Here is a 23602-nt window from a genome sequence, read left to right on the forward strand (position 1 = left end):
AAGCCCAATACATTAATGAAGGGGTAGGTACATCCCTTCTATTTTAAATGCACTTTGGTTTGATTTTTCATTAAGAAAATACATTATCTAATATTCACAATATGTGATATTTAGGTGCAGTCAGTTTTTTTCTACCCGTTTATTTGAAAGCTCAAACTAGATTATTTATCTCTACAATGCTTCATTCAGTTATTGGACTGGAGTTTATTTTCTTCTAAACATGAATGTTTATAGTTTTATGTATTCTCAGTCCTTGTGAACTAAGATGAAGTTTTGTGATAGAACTGTCCTTTTACCCTGTTATTAATAATCTGGTGGATTATTAACTGGGATAGAAGTTTAGAAACCTCGATCTATCAGACATTTTGTACCTGGGCTTCAGAATCTGTAAGACTGATATAATGACTACTTTCCTTCAATTCTCAGAGAACTATTGTAAACACAAATTAGATAATGATAGCAAGGGGCTTTCAGTTTAGAAAAGTGTCAGTAGTATTGGCTTTAAAAATCAGTGATCTGAAAAACGGTTTTTTAGGCTCTAGATCATCGTAGGACTTTCTCACTGAAGCGGTACATCATGACCACTATTTTTATAATTAACTTTGGAATTGGAGTCCTCCCAATGTTTAATAACCTTGAATTACAGTAGGAAGGTTGCAAAAGATTTAATACTGTTAAAAAGAAACCACATTCAGATTTTAAAATATGGTATATGTAGAATATTATGCTAAAAATACCAAAATTATGCTTTGACCTGAATGTTTCAAAACTTTACTAGGAATTCATACACACGTCAACACTGCTCATGACCTGAAAAATGGTAACTGGCCTACCGAACTGGTCCTTCTGGCTTTTCACACTGCAGTGCTTCTTTTAAATACAGTTGACCCCTGAACACAACAAGTTTGAACTTGGAGGGTCCACTTATATGCAGATTTTTTCAACACAGTCAGCTCTCCATAAGTTCTGGGTTCTGCATCTGAAACCAAATGTGAATGGAAAATAAAATGCTCGGATATTTTCTGCATCTGAAACCAAATGAGAATGGAAAATACAGGGTGCGAATCCTGCATTATACAGAAAGCCGACTTTCTGGGTCTGTGATTCGCTGGAATTTAGTATGCATGGATTTTGGTATTCTGAGGTCCTGAAACCAACCCCCTTCCGATACAGAGGAATGACTGCTTCTTCTGTCAGTTCTTTCCCTTTCTCACACAATCTAAGAAGTCAGCAAACTTCTTCCTTTTTTTCTTTTAGCATCTATCTTTCCATGTCATTTCCTTGGGAAATAGAAAAACAATCCCATCTTATTCCACTTTGTACTTAATTTCTGTTTCTTCTTCTATTTTTCCATCTCTCTCATTTAAGCAGGTCATACTTTGTAACCATCTATTTAAGAACTTTGCCCTCTCAGATTACATTTCAGAATCTTTCTAATAAACTCAGTAAAATTTTCACTGCATCGTATGCTTTCTCTTGTGGAATTTGACATATGAAGAAATCAATTGTGACAAATGACACAAGTCTGCTAAAAACGTCCCTGTATTTTTATCAGCATCACTAAGGACCTTGCTTTTTCCTTATGTGTAGATAACATGTTTTAAGTAGTCCTCTCTTATATGTGGTTTTACTTTTCACAGTTTCAGCTACCTGCAGTCAACCATGGTCTGAAAATTTTAAATGGAAAATTCCAGAAATGAACACTTCATAAGTTTAAAATTTTTGCCATTCTGGGCAGTATGATGAAATCTCACACCAGCCCCCTCCATCCTGCCTAAGACATGAAACTTCCCTTTGTCCATCAGATCCACGCTGCAGACACTGCCCACCCGTCAATCACTTTGTAGCCAGCTTGGTTATCACATTGCCTGTCAGCATCTCAGTGCTTGTATTCAAGTCACCCTTATTTTACTTAATGATGGCCCCAAAAGACAAGAGGAGTAATGCTGGCCATTTGGGTATGCCTGAGAAGCTAATGGCCCCAAAAGACAAGAGGAGTAATGCTGGCCATTTGGGTATGCCTGAGAAGCTATCAGGTGTCTCCTTTAGGTGAAAAGGTGAAAGCTTTTGACTTAATAAGGACAGAAAAAGAAAATAATATGCTAAGGTTGCCAAGGTCTATGGTAAAAATGAATCTTCTGTCTGTGAAATTGTGACAAAGGGAAAAGAAGCTCATGCTAGTTCTCCTGTCATACCTCAAACCTTATCATAGGTATTGATGTCTAGGAAAAAACAGTAATATATGGGTTTGGGACTATCTCTGGTTTCTGGCATCTACTAGGAGTCTTGGAACATACACACTGAGGATAAGTCAGGAACTACTAGATTAAACATCGAATGTCTAAAGAGTAGCTTGATGCTTGCTGGGCACAGTGGCTCATGCCTATAATCCTAGGAGGCCGAGGCAGGTGGATCACATGAGGTCAGGAGTTCGACAACAGCCTGACCAACATGGTGAAATCCTGTCTCTACTAAAAATAAAAAAAAGTTAGCTAGTGGTGGGCGCTTGTAATCCCAGCTACTCAGGAGGCTGAGGCATGAGGATTACTTGAACCTGGCAGGCAGAGGTTGCAGTGAGCTGAGAACACATCACTGTACTCCTGGGCAACAGAGTGAGACTCCATCTCAAAAATAAAACAAAACAAAACAAAACAATACCTTAATGCAAAAAGATTTGGAGGCCGCAGCAGCAATAAATTCATGTGAGAGTCAGATGACCACCTAGCACTACAACATTATTTTTTTCTTCTATATTGAAAACTGTGGTCTACCAAGAAATATTTGTCCATTGTCCTTGTGCTAAAGAAAATGGATTGACATGAAGGGAAGGAGGAGCAAATTTATGGCTGGGAAACGAGGACACAACCCACAGTGATACCTTTATCCAAGCAGTACTGTGAGAACAGTAACACAGTTTTACTCTAAATTTCTGATGCAAAGAGAGTATGTGTGAACGGTATGTCCTCTTTTACATTTGGGATCTTGTTTCTAGCCTGTGGTTGCAGGCATTACCTGGCTTTAAATTACGCTCTGCTTTGCAGTTACTCTCTCAGTTCAGTGTTTAAAAAGTCCTTGCTTATTCACGATGGCTTGCTCTCGCTTTGGTTTCACTCCATTTGTAATGAACAAAACCATGGTTTAAGAACCTGAGATCTGTTGCAATTTGACAAGGAAAATTTCCTAAATTTCTCCTAGAGTTGGAATAAATGACAATGGAATTTGATGAGTTTACTAGATTTCAGAAATTTGATAAGAGTAAAAAAGTCATTGGTCAGCTGCCATGAATTTATATTGTCTAGTCTTAGATCCAGCATCATATTTCATTTGTTATACTAATATTTGTTATACCGCTATTAAAACATTTTTATGACATAAATTTCACAGTGAAGGAAAGATGTATTGTCTTTTAAACTGGGCTTAAAAAGGTGACACACACTGGAAGCACTAATAATTGCCAGGCTTCCATGCTTTTAACTTGTAGATGATGATTTTACAGTATTTGGTCTTTTACAATCTAGCATGTGTCAAGTCATTTTGGCTATTTTCAATGTTACGGCCAAGAATATCAAACTAATAATCACCTTTAGAAATGATCTTGCCCAGCAGTCTCTTCTTATTTCCCAAGGAAATGTCCTTTTGAAACACAGTCTTACATGGTATCCAATACATTAAATAGATTTGTAAAAGTAATGTTTGAGTAGTGTTAAGTTTTAGAATTTAAACTTTTAAAACATTATTATTATTTTATTATTAGTCATATTACTATTATTATAATTTTAGAGTCATGGTCTTGTTCTGTCTCCCAGGCTGGAGTGCAGTAGCCTGATCATAGCTCATCACAGCTTCGAACTTCTGGGCTCAAACAACCCCCCTGCCTCAGCCTCTTGAGTAGCTAGACTACAGGCACATTCCACCATGCGTGGCTAATTAAAAAGAATTTTTTTTCTAGAGATGGGGACTCCCTATGTTGTTCAGGCTGGTTTTGAACTCCTAGCCTCAAGCAATCCTCTCACCTTGGCCTCCCAAAGCACTGGGATTACAGGTGTGACCCACTGTGCCCAGCCCTATAATTTAAACTTCTTATAGGGTTCACTAATAAAGCAAAGAAGACAATGTTGAACAACAAATTAAAAGTTTAAAAGGGCTTTGGACTCCTCTTAATATTTGTAAAGTATTTGAAAACGCTGAGTTACACAGATAAATAGCTGCAAGTGGTAATAGTTTATATTGGTTTATTTTACACGTTGCACTCTGATCTTTAGGAGACTTTAGTTTTACAGAGATAGTAGGAATAGTTTTATTTCTAGGACCACAGGAAAGTTAATTTAGCAGCATAAGTTAATAAATTAATTCCGTCATTAAAATTTGGTATGTGAAACTGTTGAACTTGAGTCTTTTTTTTTTTTTTTAGATTTAGGGAGTATATGTGCCGGTTTGTTACATGGGTATATTGTGTAATGGTGAGCTTTGGACTTTGAGTGTACCCATCACCCAGTGAACATTGTACCCAATAGATAATTTTTTTTTTTTTTTTTTTGAGATGAAGTTTCGCTCTTGTCCCCCAGGCTGGAGTACAGTAGCACAATCTCGGGCTTACTGCAACCTCCACATCCCGAGTTCAAGCAGTTCCTTTCCCCAGCCTTCTGAGTAGCTGGAATTACAGGTGCCCGCCACCACGCATGGCTAATTTTTGTAATTTTAGTAAAGACGAGGTTTCACTATGTTGGCCAGGTTGGTCTCTAACTCCTGACCTCAGGTGATCCACCCGCCTCGGCCTCCCATAGTGCTTGGATCACAGGCGTGAGCCACCGGCGTGACCCCCCCAATAAGTAATTTTTAACCTTCACCACCCTCTTCTACTTTCCCTCCTTTTGGAGTCCACAGTGTCTATTTCCATCTGTGTGACCATGTGTACTAACTAGTTGTTTGGCTCCCACTAAGAAGGTGAGAGCATGCACTATTTGATTCTCTGTTTCTGAGTTATTTCACTTAGGATAATGGTCTCCAACTCCATGCAGGTTGCTGTAAATGATATGACTTAATTCTTTTTTATGGCTGCATAGTATTCCATGGTGTGTACCTACCACATTTTCTTTATCCAATCAACTATTGATGGATACTTAGGTTGATTTCATGACTTTGCTATTGTGAATAGTGCTGCGATGACCATATGGCTATAGCTATCTTTTTTTCTATAATGATTTCATTTGGATAGATGCTCAGTAGTGGGATTGCTGGGTCGAATAGTCATTCTATTTTTCGTTCTTTAAGAAATCTCCATACTGTTTTTCATAGAAGTTGTACTAATATACATTCCCACCAACAGTGTGTAAATGTTTCCTTTTGTCTACATCCATGCCAACATCTGTTGCTTTTTTTACTTTTGTTTTGTTTTGTTTTTTTGAGACAAGAGCTGAGGCTGGAGTGCAGTGGTGCAATCTTGGCTTACTGTAACCTCTGCCTCCCAGCTTCAAGCAATTCTCCTGCCTCAGCCTCCAGAGTAGCTGGGATTACAGGAGTATGACACCGTATCTGGCTAATTTTTTTGTATTTTTATTAGAGACAGGGTTTTGCCATGTTGCCCAGGCTGGTCTCAAACTCTTAGCCCCAAGTGGTCCACCCTCCTCAGTCTCCCAAAATGTTGGGGTTACAGGTGTGAGCCATGGTGCCTGACCTTGCTCTTTAATTATAGCCATTCTTGAGTGTTGTTCCTTTTTTTTTTTTTTTTAAAGACAGAGTGTCACTTTGTCACCCAGGCTGAAGTATGATGGTGCGACCTCGGCTCACTGCAACCTCCGCATTCTGGGTTCAAGCTATTCTCCTGCCTGAGACTCCTGAGTAGCTAGGACTATAGGTGTGCATCACCACATCCAGCTAATTTTTTGTAGTTTTAGTAGAGATGGCGTTTCACCATGTTGGCCAGGATGGTCTTGATCTCTTGACCTCATGATCCGCCTTCCTCAGCTTCCTAAAGTGCTATGATTACAGGCATGAGCCACCACACCCAACCAAGTGTTATTTTTTAATCTTAGCTTTAAGATAGCTATTTAAAGAAGATCTAATCCAGTATTTACAGAATCCTAGAACTCTGCAGAAAATACTGTTTGAAACTACTAGTCAGGCTGGGTGCGGTGGCTCATGCCTGTAATCCCAGCACTTTGGAAGGCCAAGGTGGAAGGATCGCTTGAGTCTAGGAGTTCAAGACCAGCCTAGACAACATAGTGAGTCCCTATATCTTAAAAAAAAAAAAAAAAAAAAAAAAAAAAAGCTAGGTGTGATGACATGTCCTTGTAGTTCTAGCTACTCAGGAAGCTGAGGTAGGAGGATCACTTGAGCCCAGGAGGTTGAGGCTGAAGTGAGCTGTGATCATCATGCTACTGCACTCCAGCCTGCGTGACAGAGTAAGACCCTGTCTCAAAAAAAAAAAAAAGAAGAAAACTACTAGTCATGCTTTATGTAACATTTTCTCTGTAGAGTGAGAATATAGATTCTAATTATACTATTTATTTCAGGAAAATTGTCAAATGAAGATAATGTGAAAATATTTCTTACAAAGTATTAGATTAATATGAGTATAGTCTCATTAAAAATATGATGTGTCCTGAAACTTTCAGACATTTTTTTAAATATCAGTTTTAATCAATATTACAAGTAGTTGCCAGCCCAGACAACAACATTTTTAACCTCTAAGTAACTGAAGTAGTATTAGTTAGCTATTTTATGATTATATATGCATTTTTTTCATTAGCTTGCCATTCTAACAGATCCTCATTTTTGTCTGATTTGCAGTTCCAAATTGTAAACTTTGTCCTTCTACTCCCACTGTGAGGTAGCAAAGGAAAATGAGGACTTTTTTTTTATCCCCTGGCTTATTTAAAATTGGCCTACTATTTTTAGCCCTCTACTGAAGTGACTGCCGTCTCCTCTTTGAGGAGGAATCGTGGATGCTGATGTCAGAAAGGAGCCCTGAAGGTGCCCTAGTTTAGTTCTGTGCCTGTAGGTGCATGGTTTTCTAAGCCGTGCCAAGGGAAAACTTTTCCAAAACCACACACATTTTGTGCCCCTTTAGAAAGCTGCATATTTAAAGGAACCCTGTGGTAAATCCTTTTTTGAGGCAAACGCTCCTTTGTACATGTGGTGCTTGAAGGAGCCATTGGAAGTTTTCTTACGGCTCCGTCCCCCACCCACGAGAGCTGCCGTGCAGTGCTTTCCCCTCGAAGAGGATCCTCCTTTCCACGCAGTCAGTGGCCTCAGTACCCCTGAGATTCAGGGCACCATGGCCCTGGTACCGTCCACTCGGTGGTGCCAGGCATTCCTCTGGGGACTAGCGGATGTCTTAGGCTGGCACCCACCTTCTATTAAATTCCACACAGCATTTACAGGCTATTTGACATCAAAATTAAATTGAGAAATTAAAATAAAATGAGAGCCTTATAATCTGTGATCTCGTGTGTCACTTCCAGCTAGCGAGCCTAGGAAACAAGCATAGCATGAGAATTGCTTGGTTTTTTTTGTTTTTTTTTGTTTTTTTTATTTTATGTGGAATAATATCATCACATAATCTAGTAACTAAGACCCTGGGTTAATATTCCAAGTCCACTGCTCACTTGCATAACATTATAGAGTGAATAATATAATTACCCTAAACTTCAATATTCTGTGAGTAAAATAGAATTATTGATGCTGTCTACCTCACAGGGTGGTTGTGAGCTCTGAATGCTATCTTATCAAGTATTATTTAATATTAATGTTTAATTAATTTAAATATGCAACGTAGTGTGTAGTAGGTACTTTAATATTTCTTAGTTTTTATCATTTTAATATCCTATTAATGTTTAGAAAAATACAACTTTAAAAAGTAAGTGAAGAGGAGTAAATATAAAGTAGCAAAGAGGAGTAAAGGTTTTTAATGGACTTCTTCTTCTCCCTGTGTGGCCCCTCTGCAGAATGTGATAAGTTGCGGCATGATGGCTACCGGAGTTCTCAGTACTACTCTCAGGGACCCACCTTTGCAGCCAACGCCAGCTCACTCTGTGATGACTACCAAGACGAAGATGAAGAAACAGATCAAAAGGTAAGCGTCAAAGTTCAACAGAGTTCTGGGGACTGGATCCCAGAATAGAAAACGAATATATTTGGAAAAACTGGTAAAATCAAAATCAAGCCTATATTTTAATTAATAGTATTGTCCCAAGGTAATTTCTTGGTTTTGACAAATGTGCCACAGTTATGTAAAAGAGTAATGTAAGTGGAAACTTGGTAAAGGATACACCAAAAACTCTCAATACTCTTGGCAGCTTTTCAGAAAATAGAAGATTATCCTAATTTTTAAAAAGGTAAGATTAGAATTGAAGGAATTCATTAAAGGAGGCATAAAATCAGTGTATTTGTGCATCTCAAATATTCTTTTTTGGTTAGAAAAATAAAGGGCTTATTTCTGTTGTTTGATTTTTCGTATGACCAAGAACCCAGTGATATGACAAAGATGAACTCTGATGTAATAGCAAGACCCACTGTTTTACGGTCATTAGTATTATTAATGGAGATAGGATGGAAGCAGTGCATTTACTTAGTATTATTGCACTAGCCAGTTCATTTAGTGATGCTATTTTATATTGGGGTTCCTTTTCCTCTGCCATTTCTGGAGATATGCACGAACTACCTAAGAGAAGTAATTTTCTCAGTACTAAATACATAGGAAAGAGTAAAAATGTATGAAGATTTTGATTTATGTAGTTTTATTTTCATTTACTAAGTAATGTGGATTGACACTGGAATTACTTAAGATTTGATGAATAGTGTTTGGTTTCACAACCATTTTTAATTAATTAAAAACTTTCAGTGGAATTAGGCCAATTTATAAATGCCTTATTGATTGAAGAACATTATTCAAAATTTATTATCCTTTTCCTCAAATAAGTAACTTCAGAGAATAAAATAAGATAATAGTTAATCAAAAATGTGAAATGAAGCCAGACATTGTGGCTTGTATCTGCTGAATCAACTACATGGAAGGATGAGACAGGAGGATCCCTTGAGTCTGGGAGTTTGAACTGTAGTCACTCCATTGTACTCCAATCTGAGCAACAAAACAAGACCCTGCCTCAAAAAACAAAAGGGAAATGACTACCTTAAATTTCTGATCTTTAAATGAATATTCACCCAAATTTTTTTTTTTTTTTTTTTTGAGACAGAGTCTTGCTCTGTCACCCAGGCTGGAGTGCAGTGACGCAATCTCGGCTCACTGCCACCTCCACCTTCAGGTTCAAATAATTCTTGTGCCTCAGCCTCCCAAGTAGCTGAAATTACAGTGGCACACTACCACGCCTGGCAAATATTTGCATTTTCAGTAGATACGAAGTTTCACCATGTTGGCCAGGCTGGTCTTGAATTCCTGACCTCAAGTGATCTGCCTGCCTCAGCCTCCCAAAGTGCTGGGATTACAGGCATGAGCCACCGCACCTAGTCTTCATTTTTTAATTAATATTTTAAATTGACAAATCATAATTGTATACATTTATGAGACACAATGTGATGATTTGATATAGGTATACAATATGGAATAATTAGACTAACATATCTGTCACTGTGCTTACCTATTTTTTTATGGCAAGACATTCATTTCTGGAAGAACATTTTAGAAACAGAAAGCAGCCGATGCAATAAATGTTGCTTGAGAGCGTATGTGGAGCTGGGTGCAGCGGCTCACGCCTGTAATCCCAGCAATTTGGAAGGCTGAGGTAGGTGGATCACCTGAGGTCAGGAGTTCAAGACCAGCCTGGACAACATGGTGAAACCCCATCTCTACTAAAAATACAAAAATTAGCTGAGTGTGGTACTTGTAATCCCAGCTATTTAGGAGACTGAGGCAGGAGAATTCCTTGAATCTGGGAGGCAGAGGTTGCAGTGAGCTGAGATCACGCCATTGTACTCCAGCCTAGGAAACAGAGCCAGAGTCCATCTCAAAACAACAACAACAAAAAAGAGTGTATGTGATATATCAGATGCTGCAAAATGCAAAGACTGGTAAGATATCTGTACATACCTTAAGGATTTTACAGCTACAGGGTAGGGAGAACTAAGTAGAATAAAGAGTAATATATATAACCTGCTGTTGTAAGTGTTGGGCATATAGTACTAGGTGAAAAAGAAATTCCTTTGACTTGGGTAGTGAGGAAATGGGGGAAGGATTAGGTCAAGGTAAAGTATGTAAGAAGAATAGTTATGGGGCTGTTGCAGCAGGCAAAAGGTCACTGAGGACTGAGACCAAAAGAACAGTTGTGTGAATGATGAGGAAGAGGGTAGTTAAGAGATAGTGGCATTCTGGAGTTAGGAGACCAACTGCAGGTTTTAGTTCTGCCACTTGCTGTGTTTCTTTGGATGCATCACAACCCCTTTAAGGCATTAATATCCTTATGTAGAAAGTGGGGAGTGGAATAAGATTGTTCTCTGTGAGCTTTTTGAACAAGCAGTTTATTCATTCTTTTTTCTTTTGAGGCATATACATTTTTTTATTTAAAAAATATGTTGAAGAGAGCCAGGCTCAGTGGTTCATGCCTATAATCCCACCACTTTGGGAGGCTGAGGCAGGCAGATCACCTGAGGCCAGGAGTTTGAGAGCATACTGGCCAACATAGTGAAACCCCGTCTCTACTTAAAATACAAAAATTAGCTGGGTGTAGTGGCATGCACCTATAATCCTAGCTACTCCAGAGGCTGAGGCAGGGGAGTTGCTTGAACCTGTGAGGCGGGGGTTGCAGTGAGCCGAGGTCGCGCCACTGCACTCCAGCCTGGGTAACAGAGCCAGACTCCATGACTCTGTCTCAAAAAAAAAAAAAGGTGAAGAGAAAATAATCTAGCTATTTGAATGTAACTATTCCAAACAGAAAACACACAATAAAAACAGGTGAAGAGAAGCTACTATAAAATAACAGCTTAGATACTTTTTAATGATCACTTATAGTGAATCTAGAAATGGAAAGAAAATCACAGAGAATGTGTTTAGCACTAAGTGCAAATGCCACTGAGATGTTAGTGGACCGACGCTCAGCATTTAAGCACTGCAGCTGTTCTCCAGCGGCCTAGGCCTGCTCTCCTCTCCAGCTTTCCCATCCTGGGTCTTCCTGCCCTGAGCCCTCTTCAGAAGCCCCTGGCGAGGGCAGCGATGGACACCACCTGCAAGATGGCCTCCAGGCCATGGAGCGCCAGGAGCGTGGTGCTGAGGGCCCAGTCCGCCCACAACACCAGGGTCTGCCAAAGCAGGAAGTAGACAGACAGAAGGGCGATGCTGGCTGCGGCAGCCAGGCTAGTGGCCAGCAGCCTGTCATCCTCTGTCAGGTTGCCCCTGGTGCCTAGGTATAACTACTGCTTCCAGAGTCCTCATCAGAAGCAAGGAGTGAGATTGAGGACCAGGTAGCGGTAAGGAGGGCTGAACACCCGACCTCACTGCGTGGCTGCCATCTTGCCCACCCTCTTATTCATTTACTAAGTAAATATTCAGTCCTACCAAAATGTCAAGCATTGTTCTAGGTGCTGAGAAGCCATCGAGTGAACCAGAGCCCCTTCTATTGAAGGGCAGATCATGGGGAACAAACAAGCATCATACAACACCAGGTGGTGACGAGTGTTATGAAGGTCAATAAAACAATGGTAAGGAGAGTTCTAGAGCAACAGGACTGTCATTTTAGATTGAGTGTCCAAGAAGGACTCTGAGAATAATCATTAGAGCAGACCATCAAGTGACATATGAGAATGTCACACAAGTGGGAGTTGAACAATAACATATGGACACAGGGAGGGGAACGTCACACACTGGGGCCTGTCGGGGGGTGGGGAGAAAGGGGAGGGAGAGCATTAGGGCAAATACCTCATGCATGTGGGGCTTAAAAACCTAGATGATGGGTTGATAGGTGCAGCAAACCACCATGGCACATGTATACCTATGTAACAAACCTGCATGTTCAGCTCGTATATCCCAGAACTTAAAGTAAAATTTAAAAATTTAAAAAAAAGACCATCACACATGGAACTGCCTGGAAACCTTATTCTAGTTATCCTGTGAGAGGAATAGCCACACACCAGAGCAGGTGGACACTGAGCAAGGGGAAGAGTGGCTATGACTTTGGAGGAAATAACCAAGAACCAGATCACATAGGACCTAATTGGCAACAGTAAAGATTTTGGATTAGTTGCTCCTGGGTGATAGGAGGAGTCACTGGAGGAGCTGAGCAGGGAAGTAATGTGATCTGATTTATTGTTTAGTGGAATTTTTCTGTAGGAAAGTTAGGCCATAGAGAGTGGAAGACAGAAGCACAGAGACAAGACAATAGGCCATTGCAGTAATCCAGGCAAGCGAAAGCCAAGGGTAGCTGGGCCCACAGTAGTGGTGGTAGGGTTTCTAGGTTTATTTGGGAAAGTGAATCCTGAAGGATTTGCTTAAGTTACAGGACAAAGAAGAGTTGAGGATAACTCTGTTATTTTTCTAGCTTGGTTTTTCTAGAATCTTATTACAAAAATTATTTGACCCTCCGAGAAATTCTCACCCATTAATCCTTCCCTCTTCATGTCCACACTCATCCTTCCCCAGCTTATATTACATGGCCTGCGAGCGTACTCACTTCTTTGCACACATTTTCAACTCTGCTGGCTCCTTTTTCCTTCTGCCACTTTTCTGGCAAAGTACCAACTCCAGTTTGATCCAACTTTTCCCTGATTTGCACTAAAACCTAAGGCTAGAGAAGAATGCCAGAGTATGTTTCACTGCAAATGTATGACTTCAAGCCTCAAGTGCTGCCTAGCAGTCCTATATTAACTCATCAGTTCATTCTTCCACTCTCCCAAGTAATATTTCACACCTTCTCAAATCTCCAAACACAACTTCTTCTGCTTCACTTGCAGATCCTGTCTGCTTGGTTTGGATATGGATTGAGTTTGTCCCCACCAAAACTCTGTTGAAATTTGATCCCACTGTGGCAGTGTTGGAAGTTGGGACCTAGTAGGAAGTGTCTGGGCTATGGAGGAAGATCCCTCATGAATAGCTTCATGATGTTCTCTGGCTTGGTAGTGAGTTTCTGCCCTCTCTCTTGATGGGATTGGTTCTTGTGGGAATAGATTAGTTCCAGTGAGAGTCAGTTGGTATAAAGCCAGGAGCCCCTCAGGTCTTCCCCTCATTGCGTATGTCTGCTTCCCTTTTCATCATCTCCACCATGTTGTGACACTGCATGAAAGTCCTTGCCGGAAGCAAGGGCTATGCCCTTAAACTTCTCAACCTGCAAAACCATGAGCTAAATAAACCTCTTCTCTTTATAAATTACCTAGTCTCATATATTCTTTTGCAGCAACAAAAAACAGACTCATTGGCTACACTAGGAAAACAAAAGCAATCAGGGGTCGTATTTTTCAACACCAAACCCATCAAACTTCTTGCATCTCCTCCTTTACAGACTCACCCTTTCCCGCCATTGCGATGGGTAATCAGTCCTTACTCCTCTTCTGCCCTGCTGTGATGCAAGCGCCTAGATCAGGGTCAGGCATTTCCAGTGGGATGAATAAGGCCAACCTCTCAAGGACTTTGTATTTGCAATTTATTCTTCTCTTTTAGCCCTAATCAATTTTATGTCTTGATTGCATCATAACTACCATTATATAAACATGTTGTATTTTCTTTCATCTTGAAGAAACCCTATTTTGACCTTTCATCCCCCTCAAATTTCTACCACATTGTTCAGTTCAACTTTATAATTAAACATGTCCAAAGAGCTGTCTAGACTTGCCATCTCCGCTTCCTTTCTTCACAGTCTCTTTTGAAGCCCCTCCAAACAAACTTTTATTCCCAGCGCACACTTAAACTACTCTTGTTAAATCTACCAGTCACCTCCACGTTGCCAAATCTAATATTTATAGTTAATTCTCAGGCCTCATCTTACTCAACCTCTCAGCATTTGACATTGTTTATGATTCTTTTCTTCTAAGAGTACTTGGCTCTCATGACACGACACACTCCTGGTTTTCCTCTTCCCTCACCAGCCATTGCCTCTCAGTCATTTGTTGGATAGTCCTTTTCTTTCAAATATCTAAAAGTTGGTTTAACTCTGGAGCTCAAACCTTGTACCCCTGCTACTCTGTAACAGGCTCACTCCTTGGGTGATTTTACTGAGTCCCATGGCTCTAAGCACCATGCATTGATATTTCCTAAATTTATGTCTTTAGTCCACACTCATGCAGTTATCTGCTTACTGTCCATCTCCACTGAAATGTCTTACAGGTGTCTCACTTGTCCAAATCCAAATATGTGATTTTCACATTTCTTCTAAAAGAAAAAACAACCCCCCTCCCTCCTTTCATAGTTTTCCAAAACCACCTCAGTAAACCACAACTCCATTCTATCAGTTACTTAAGTCAGGAACATTGGGCATAGTCGATTCTTTTCTTTTTCTTGCGCCTTCAGCAACTTCTGTAGGATTACCAATTTTTGAAACACTTTGAAAACCTCAATTCAGGCATCCTGCAATGGATAGGTCAGGGTGTATGTCCATGGAGTAGGCAGCCGAGGCAGGTTGGAAGTGAGGCTGTGAAGGATTCGGGCAGGTGTTAGACGGGCCATGCTATGGATGAGTTCACCAGGAATGATAACAGGAGTGCTGGTCGAGGGAGGTTGAGGTGGGCTCACGAGGGGCAGTGCTAAGTGAAGGAATTCTTTTATTGCACAGCTAACGGGAAATCATTAACACATTTTTTAAGCAGAGAATTTTGTGATTAGGAATAAAAATTGTATATAGTAATCCCTCAGTATCCATGGGTGACTGATTCCAGAATTTCTCACAAATGCCAAAATCTATGGATGCTCAAGTCCCTTATTTAAGATGTAGTATTTGCATATAACCTATGCATATTCTCTCATATACTAAATAATCTCTAGATTACTTATAGTAACTAATATAGTGTAAATGCTTTGTAAACAGTTATACTGTATTGTCTAGGGAATCATGACACAAAATGTCTGTATATGTTCAGTTACAGACACAGCCATTCTTTTATTTTTTGTTCAAATACTTTTAATCCATGGTTGGTTGAATCCACAGATTCAGAGCCCACAGATATAGAGGGCTGATATATATCATATTTTGATAGATGGGAGATACGTAATTTTGACACTGATTTTCCAATTTATGCAATGTATCAAAACTGACCCTAGAAAAGAGTAAATATTTTACCAGAGTGATTACCATGGAAAAAGAAATTTTATCAAACATTTACATTCAATTGAAAAAAATGCCAAGCCCAGATGGTCTCATGTGTGTTGGGTGAGGGTGGTCTTCTACCAAAGATTTTTAAGAGTAGATAAGTCCAATGCTTAAAACTTTTTCAAAGCAAAGGGAAAAAAGAGAAAAGTGCAGTTCTTTTTAATAAATTAGTTTAACACTGATGCCAAATCCTGGCAAAGATAGTACAAAGCAGAAAATTAACTGGCCAGTCTCACTCATGAATATTGGCATTAGAGATCAGAAATAAAACATTAGTAAACATAATCTAACAGCTCATTAAAAGAAATATTCCAAAATCAACCTGGGTTTATTCCAACAGTAATGCAAAGATGTTCGATACTAGGTAATCTAATTATAAATTAATAATATTAATAGATCTGAAGAGAAAACTTTTATATAGTCAAAACTGTAGATATTGACAAGTTATTTGGTACAATTTAACAGCCATTCTTGATTTAAAAAAATACAATAGAACAAAGTTTATGTGCCTTGTCCTCCAAATCCAACAATTTTTAATGGGCTGTTCCCATTAGATACAAGAGAAGGACATTCACTATCATTATAACCACTTAGCATGGTATGGGAAGATTCCCATACCATGGGAATCCGACACAATCAGAAAAGCTATAGAATAAAAGGTGCAAAGGTGAGAAAGATTGAAATTATATTATCACTCTTTGTCCATGGTTAAGTCTATATACTAGATAAATCCAAGAAAATAATATTACAAAACTTCTATAAATAACAGAGTTCAATGATATAGTAAGGTATAAAATTAATATGCAGAATTCAATAACTTTCATATCCACAAAGTCAAATTAGAAGATACAACAGGAAAAATCTATTTAAAACAGCTATTACAAAGTACAGATAAACTTAATAAGAAAAGGGCAAGTTCTATATGAAAGAAACTTTAAAAAATACAATATGCGGCCGGGCGCGGTGGCTCACGCCTGTAATCCCAGCACTTTGGGAGGCCGAGACGGGTGGATCACGAGGTCAAGAGATCGAGACCATCCTGGTCAACATGGTGAAACCCCATCTCTACTAAAAATGCAAAAATCAGCTGGGCATGGTGGCGCGTGCCTGTAATCCCAGCTACTTGGGAGGCTGAGGCAGGAGAATTGCCTGAACCCAGGAGACGGAGGTTGTGGTGAGCCAAGATTGCGCCATTGCACTCCAGCCTGGGTAACAAGAGCGAAACTCCATCTCAGAACAGCAGCAACAACAACAAAATACAATATGGCCAGGAATGGTGGTTCATACCTGTAATCCCAGCACTCTGGGAGGCCAAGTCGGGTGGATAACTTGAGGTCAGGAGTTCAAGACCAGCCTGGCCAACATGGCACAACCCCATCTCTACTAAAAATACAAAAAGCAGTTTGGTGTGGTGGTGTGCACCTGCAATCCCAGCTACTCGGGAGGCTAAGGAAGGAGAACCCAGGAAGTGGAGGTTGGAGTGAGCCAAGATCGTATCACTGCACTCCAGCCTGGGCGACAGAGCAAGACTCTTGTCTCAAAAACAACAACAAAAACTATAGGACACAAATAAGATTTGAATAACTGAAAAGACATATCACATCCTCAGAGGAGTTAATATCAAAAAGCTATCAATTCTGCCTAAGTGCCCAAGTTAATTTATAAGATTAACACAATACCAATAAAAATGTGAGTAGATTTGTTCTGTTTTGTCTTTCTTTTTTTGAGAGGGAGTCTCACTCACTTTGTTGCCCAGGCTGGGTGCAGTGGCGTGACTTTGGCTCACTGCACCCTCTGCCTCCTGGGTTCAAGGAATTCTTGTGCCTCAGCCTCCCCAGCAGCTGGAGTTACAGGCATGTGCCACTACGCCCAGCTAACTTTTAGACTTTTAGTAGAGATGGGGTTTCACCATTTTGGCCAGCCTGGTCTCGAACTCCTGACCTCAAGTGATCTGCCCACCTTGGCCTCCCAAAGTGCTGGGATTACAGACTGTTCTGTTTTGTCTTGATCTGAGGGTACTTTGAGGGGTGACAGGAGGAGAGAGAAGACTAAGAGAGCTTAATCTAAAGTTTGTAGCTAGGAAAGCGGTAAAACGAAAGAGCAGTAAGGAAGAACTGCCTTGATCAGGTATGAGAGCATAGAGTCAGAGATTCCTCCCGTGTGGCAGCTGAATGTACAAACCAGTAGAACAAAATATTTAAAACAGAGTAGAGGTCTACAAATAGACCTAAATCTTCATGGGATTTCGTAGATCATCAAGCTATCATTTGAAATCAGGTGGGAATCCAGTAACTGTTGAAAGGGGCTCCAAGCCAGCAGTATGGTCTTCCATGTTAAGACTAGGACCTCTAACCATGATTCATGTTCTTAAGATCACCCTAACAGTTGGGATCATTTTAAATACACAGTGCATAAAAGTCAGCTTGGAGGGGAAATTTGATCTGGAAAATCTTTTGTATTTCCTAGTAGGTGTTGAGGGGAGGGGTATGGTACAAAGAGCAATGACTGTATAGAAGGGATGTGTGAGTTAACAAATTAATTGACATCTAAAGAGGTATTTCTTACATAAAGCATCTAATTTACATTCAATAAATATTAAAAATCCATTATGTGCTTAAGACAAGTTGCCGATAAGGCAAAGGTTAAGGACATACAAATTAGAAAAGAGAACCTAGAGGACATCTATTCTGGTTATTTACTCTGGCTAATTGTTCTAGAGTAATTATCCTCATTATCCTAATGTGAAACACCAAGTAGGACTCTATGTATTATGGTATGAAGAAAGGTGTTTTGCTAATGAGATCCACACATATCTTTGATGTTCAAAGTGGGAATATAGTGTAGCAAGAAGAAAATTGTTTGAAGTATTTCCAATTGTGTATGTTATGCTTATCATCTAAATGTAAGTATGATGCATGGAAAAAAGAAGTGCTATTGGCAAAGCAATTTAGAAATTCCAGAAAATAAGCCAGGCATGGTGCTGCATGCCTGTAATCTCAGCACTTTGGGAGGCTGAGGTGGGCGGATCACTTGAAGTCAGGAGTTCCAGACTAGCCTGGCCAACATGGTGAAACCCTGTTTCTCACACTTTCCCCTGTTTTAAATTATAAAAATTAAAAAAAAAAAAAAGAAAATATAAAAATTAGCTGGACATGGTAGCATGCACCTGTAGTCCCAGCTACTCAGGCTGAGGCAGGACAATTGCTTGAATCTGGGAGGTGGAGGTTGCAGTGAGTTGAGATTGTGCCACTGCACTCCAGCCTGGGTGACAGAGTGAGTGAGACTCTGTCTCAAAAAAATAAATAAATAAAAGAAGAAGAAGAAGGAAATTCCAGAAAATATCTTTTTCTTCAACTCTGAAATGAAAGAGTATGCCATTGCTTTGTGTTCTATTTTTGACTTTTTTGTCTTTTCAGTTTTCAGCATATACCAACTACTGCCAAAGAGGTTCTTGCATTTGAAGGGAGGTCAGTTATCAGTGCCAAAATACTTACTCTGAGTTGACAGGGAATTTTTCCACCTGTCATTATTGGAGGTTATATTTGATGGTATGTTCACTGAATCTGAGAAACATTCACAGAGTCCCCATTGTCGTAGCAGAAAGGATAGCAACCATGAGTTATGCAATCTCTTGTATAAAATTCACCCTAAAGAGATGCATTTTTGGCAGTCAACAGTTGGCTTTAACAGTAGTGATAGAGATAGAAATTTCCATATTTCCTGTTACTCTTTGAACTGGCATGTCAGCTTCTGTTTTCGGCTTTGTTGATAAGAAATATTTAAGTCAAAGGAAGACTTTGAAGAAAATATAGTAACCTTGCTGCCATACCTGTAAACACAGGAGGCTTATTTAACATGATGCTTGGGAGTGTTGGTTTGGGGCAGCTTTTCCACCTGTCAGAGCTCAGTGGCCTTGGATAAGTTGCTTTCGTCTGTGAGGTTCAGTTTCCTCAACTGTAAAGAGATATAAGCCACATGTTCTGGTTTGCTTAGGACAGCTCTGGTTTACAGCTGTTATTCTGACTAATTATTAATTGCACACCCTTTCACTCTCAATGTGTCTGGTTTTGATAAAATTACTTAGTTACTCTACCTGTCTTGGAGAGTTGGTGTGAGGTTGAAGTAAATTAATGTTTGTGAAACCCGTAGCACAGTGCCTGGCTCACAGCAGGTGCCCAAATGACGATGATGAGTATTATTAAGCTACTTGGTATTTCAAACCATACTTCAAAGAAAATGATTCAATAGACAATGTCTGTTTTTATAAAAATATGGCCACTCTCCCAAACATCATGTCTTTTGTTCCACCCACATAGAATTTCCTGCCCAAGGCAATAAATTTGAGAGGTAGCAGCAGCTACTGACAAATCTCTGATTGTCATGCCTTTACAGGTTATCTGTATGTAGAACTACCAGTGATTATGCTATTGCTAACTTGTTCATCATGGAACACGTTAAAATATAGAACTTTTTTACAAATTAGATCTTATTTTCCATAAGAAACCCCATGAAACAGATTATTTTAATAGCTGCTTGATATTTCAAACCACACTTCAAAGAAAATGATTCAATAGACAATGTCTGTTTTATAAAACTTTGGTTACTCCCCCAATCGTTATAGTAAAAGATTAAATAGTTAATCTAAAAGTGGAGACTCAGAAACATAAAATGGCTTTCTCAAGATCACATAGCTCGAAAGCACCAGGGAGCGTGCGAATGTGGGCTCTTTGGAGCTCTTTTCTTTTCACTGCACCATGCTGGTTAAGCAAAAGGGCAAGATCACTAAATTACCCCAGTTCCTCCTTATTATGCCTGATTTTGTCCTCTCTTATTCCTCTTTGACTTGTCTGGTACACTCAATTTTTTCTTCCCCTCAAAAAAGTTTTTAAGCGCTACTTGGTCTCAGTATATGGATTCCGTTCTTGGCCTAGGGTAGCTTACAGTCTAGAAGTGATTACTCTGTATGCAATCATATGTTACTGGGTCTCTCAATTTCAGGACACTGTAGAAACACAAATGAGTTGATGCTCACTGCTCTGCAGTTATGGCACCTTCTCACTCTATGCCATAACAGGCAAAAATAAGAAAATTGGAGTCTGTCATTCCCAGGCCTTTTTGCCTGCAAACCAGCGAGAGTGTCTCTAGTGACCCGTTCCAGTTTCTCTTGCTATTTACGTCCCACTACTCTATAATCAGGGTCTATTCATACCTGCCTTCTCTTCCAGATTAATGGGCAGCATCCCTATCTTGTTGATCTCTGTTTCCAGTATGATGCCAAGCACCTGGCACATGGAAAGGCTCAGGCGCCAGGGACTGTGCTCAGTGCTAGATGTGAATATATTCAGTATTTATTGCAACCATGCAAGGTAGCTTTGATTATGCCCATATCATGGATGAGAAAACTGTATCTTGGAGAGATTAGATCACTTGCCTAAGATCACATAGCTTTTAAATACTGAAACAAGATCTTTCTTTTTTAAAACACTTTTATTGAAGTGTAACTTACATAAAATAATCTGCATATATTTAAATATATACATATTTAAAGATGTAACTTAATAAATTTTGGCATATGTATACACACAGGAGACCATTACCATAATCAAGATAGTGAACACATCTGTCACCCCTAAAAGCAAAACCAGGATTTAAACCTAGACTCCAGAGCTCATGTTTTCCTTCTAGTAATGAGTGTACAGGGAATAGAGCCTTTGCCACAGCCCTTTCCTCCTAACCATTCTCTTATAGGGAGTTTTGCGTTGTTGAGATAATACAAAGAGCATCTTTTACAACATAATCGACCATCAGTTAAAAAATGAATAAATAAATGTAGTACTGGTGTGGAATGTGTACCCCAGCGAAATGAATGAAGTATAGTTTCACACAACTGGCTGTGTCTTAGAAAGATAATAGTAAGACAAAAACACAAAGAGAATAATACTGTTTTTATAAAAGTCAAAGCAAATTTATGCACAGACACACATACATGCACACATATACCAAGAGTAATTAGGAACACAAAATTCAGGCTAGTGGTCACCTCTGGGGAAGTAGGGAGATGGGATGGGGGCATGAGATGCAGTTTATTAGTAATATTTTAAGTCATGGGTTGGGTAGTGAGTTCTTGAATATTCATGATGTTATATAATTTTTATACATAATCTGTTATACCAATATATGATTACAAATAAGACATATATGTTCTAATTAAGTATTTTCATTAATTTGAGGAAAGGATCACTTCATATGGGACAGTTAAAATCCAAAATATTTTAATTTGCTGTGTGATAAGAAAGTTTAGAGCTCTTAGGGCCTGGTGCGGTAGTTCAGACCTGTAATCTCAGCACTTTGGAGGCTGAGGCAGGAGGATGGCTTGAGCCCAGAAGCCTGAGGCTGCCATGAGCTATAATTGCTCTGCTGCACTCTAACCTGGGCAAAAGAGCCAGACCTCATCTCAAAAACAACAGAAAAGAAAGTTTAGAGCTCTTGATAAAGCAATTAGATTTGAGGTAAAGGGACTAATATAATATTTACGAAAGAATGAACAATGAGGCTAGGCACCGTGACTCACATCTGTAATCCCAACACTTTGGAGGCCGAGGCAGGTGGATCACCTGAGGTCAAGAGTTTAAGACCAGCCTGGCCAATGTGGCAAAACCCCAACTCTACTAAAAATACAAAAATTAGCCTGGCATACCTGTCATCCCAGCTACTTGGGAGGCTGAGGCAGGAGAATTGCTTGAACCCAAGAGGCAGAGGATGCAGTGAGCTGAGATCACGCCACTGCACTACACTCCTGCCTGGGGAACAGAGTGAGACTCCGTTTCAAAAGAAAAGAAAAAATGAACAATTAAAGTGACTTAATAATATGGATGTGGAAGTCACCTGTAGGCCATTATGGAGTTGCTAGATGAACCATGAACTGTGCTTCTGTGTGGATTTATTTCTACTACCCCCACTTTTTCTGTTGTTGTTCACACCAGGAGAAATAAACAAACAAACAAAAAGAAATGCACAGAAAACAGAAATAAGTCAGGGTCTCTCATATCTAAGTCTGCTAAAGGCAGAAGAAGGACATAGCCACAAAAGGCTGCAGACGTTTTGGGACTTTATTAAACTATTAAAGATCTTGAAAACCAAGAGTCAACACAAGAGATTTGATTCTAGGAGGAAGAGCATCAAAGACTAAGTGTCTTCCAAAAAGGACTGGAATGTATGTTGGTGTCTTTTTAAATAGTGTTCTGTATGGTTTCATCTGTTCTCCATTTTCATGTAATAATTCTAAATGAGTGCTAAGTTTAGCTCTGGCTATAATTCCGTTTTCTAACTTTTACAAACAAATCAAAACAAAAAAGACTGCACTAATTTGTGTTTCTTAGTTAATCCCACTTTTGGATCAGTTCACTGTTCTGAGAAAGAGAGCATATTTCATATGAGACGATATGGGAAAGAGACCCTATTTCAGGCCCCACACTGTCTATCTGGTGGGAGCTTGTTTGATTTCCAGGCAGGACCTAGCAGTCTGTAAAATGCAGGTCTTCCAGCATCCAAAACTACAAAGTAACTGTCGGTGTTGCCTGTTTCTCTCCCTTTCTAAATGAAGCAATCTGACACAAGGAATCAGGGCTTACGTTTCATTTGTGACTCTCCATTCCTTCCAGGACCAGGATATGAGGTATTGGTGAACATTATTAACCAATTGACAGATCCCAAAACTGCATTTAAGTTCTGGGACTAAAGCAATCTTAAACTCAATTTTTTTTAAAAGTCACCCTATATTGAGGGATTTCATTAACATGAAGCATTTGAAAGCTACTTGGGTCATTCTGTTCTCTATATGGGGAGATTGAGTTGATCAAAACATACAGCTGGTAAATGACAGTGCCAAGATGCTGGGACACACTGTTTTTTGCTTGTATAGATTTTCAAAAGGTTTTGTTCTTATTTACAGATAAAAAGGGAGATTTTGTTTTGAGACCAGAAGACCTAGTAATTTGTTGTAAATATTGCCGCAACCTTGTTATTTTACACTGTTTCACAGGAGAGACTTTGGAGTCAGTTCTGGCTCCTAATCTCAGCTGCCCCCTTATGAACTTTCCAAAAGTCAAGTTACTTTACTCCTTTGAATCTCCACTTCCTTATTTATTAAACAAGGCAAATACTGCGAAGATTAAGTGAGATAAATTCTCTAAAGCCTGCACCCAGGGCAAGGCATGTAGCCATCAGTTACTAAATGGTAGCCCTTCTGAAGCTCAAATTCTGAAATAATCTTCTATGCAATTCTGATTTGAAGCCTCATGGAACTTGTATTCTTGTCGGAGAGACAAGATTCACAAAATATATGTATACTAGTTATATGT

The 23602-nt window shown here is 39.4% G+C and overlaps 1 protein-coding gene across 11 annotated transcripts in view; it reads left to right on the forward strand.

Moving 5' to 3' along the window:
- The window catches only part of NHSL1 (NHS like 1), a 272793-nt gene that overhangs the window by 220810 nt on the left and 28381 nt on the right, over positions 1-23602 (forward strand). For all 11 annotated transcript variants that reach the window (XM_064360639.1, XM_064360640.1, XM_064360633.1 and 8 more), the window contains one exon: positions 7947-8074. Coding sequence is in view for 7 of the 11 variants with exons in the window: in XM_064360633.1 (XP_064216703.1) it covers positions 7947-8074 (128 nt within the window). In the remaining 4 variants the exon portion in view is untranslated. The remainder of the gene's footprint in view (positions 1-7946; positions 8075-23602) is intronic.

This window comes from Aotus nancymaae, unplaced genomic scaffold (assembly GCF_030222135.1).
Source record: "Aotus nancymaae isolate 86718 unplaced genomic scaffold, 86718_ANA_hifiasm-v0.15.2.pri h1tg000040l, whole genome shotgun sequence".
In the NCBI taxonomy this organism is placed as follows: Eukaryota; Metazoa; Chordata; class Mammalia; order Primates; family Aotidae; genus Aotus; species Aotus nancymaae.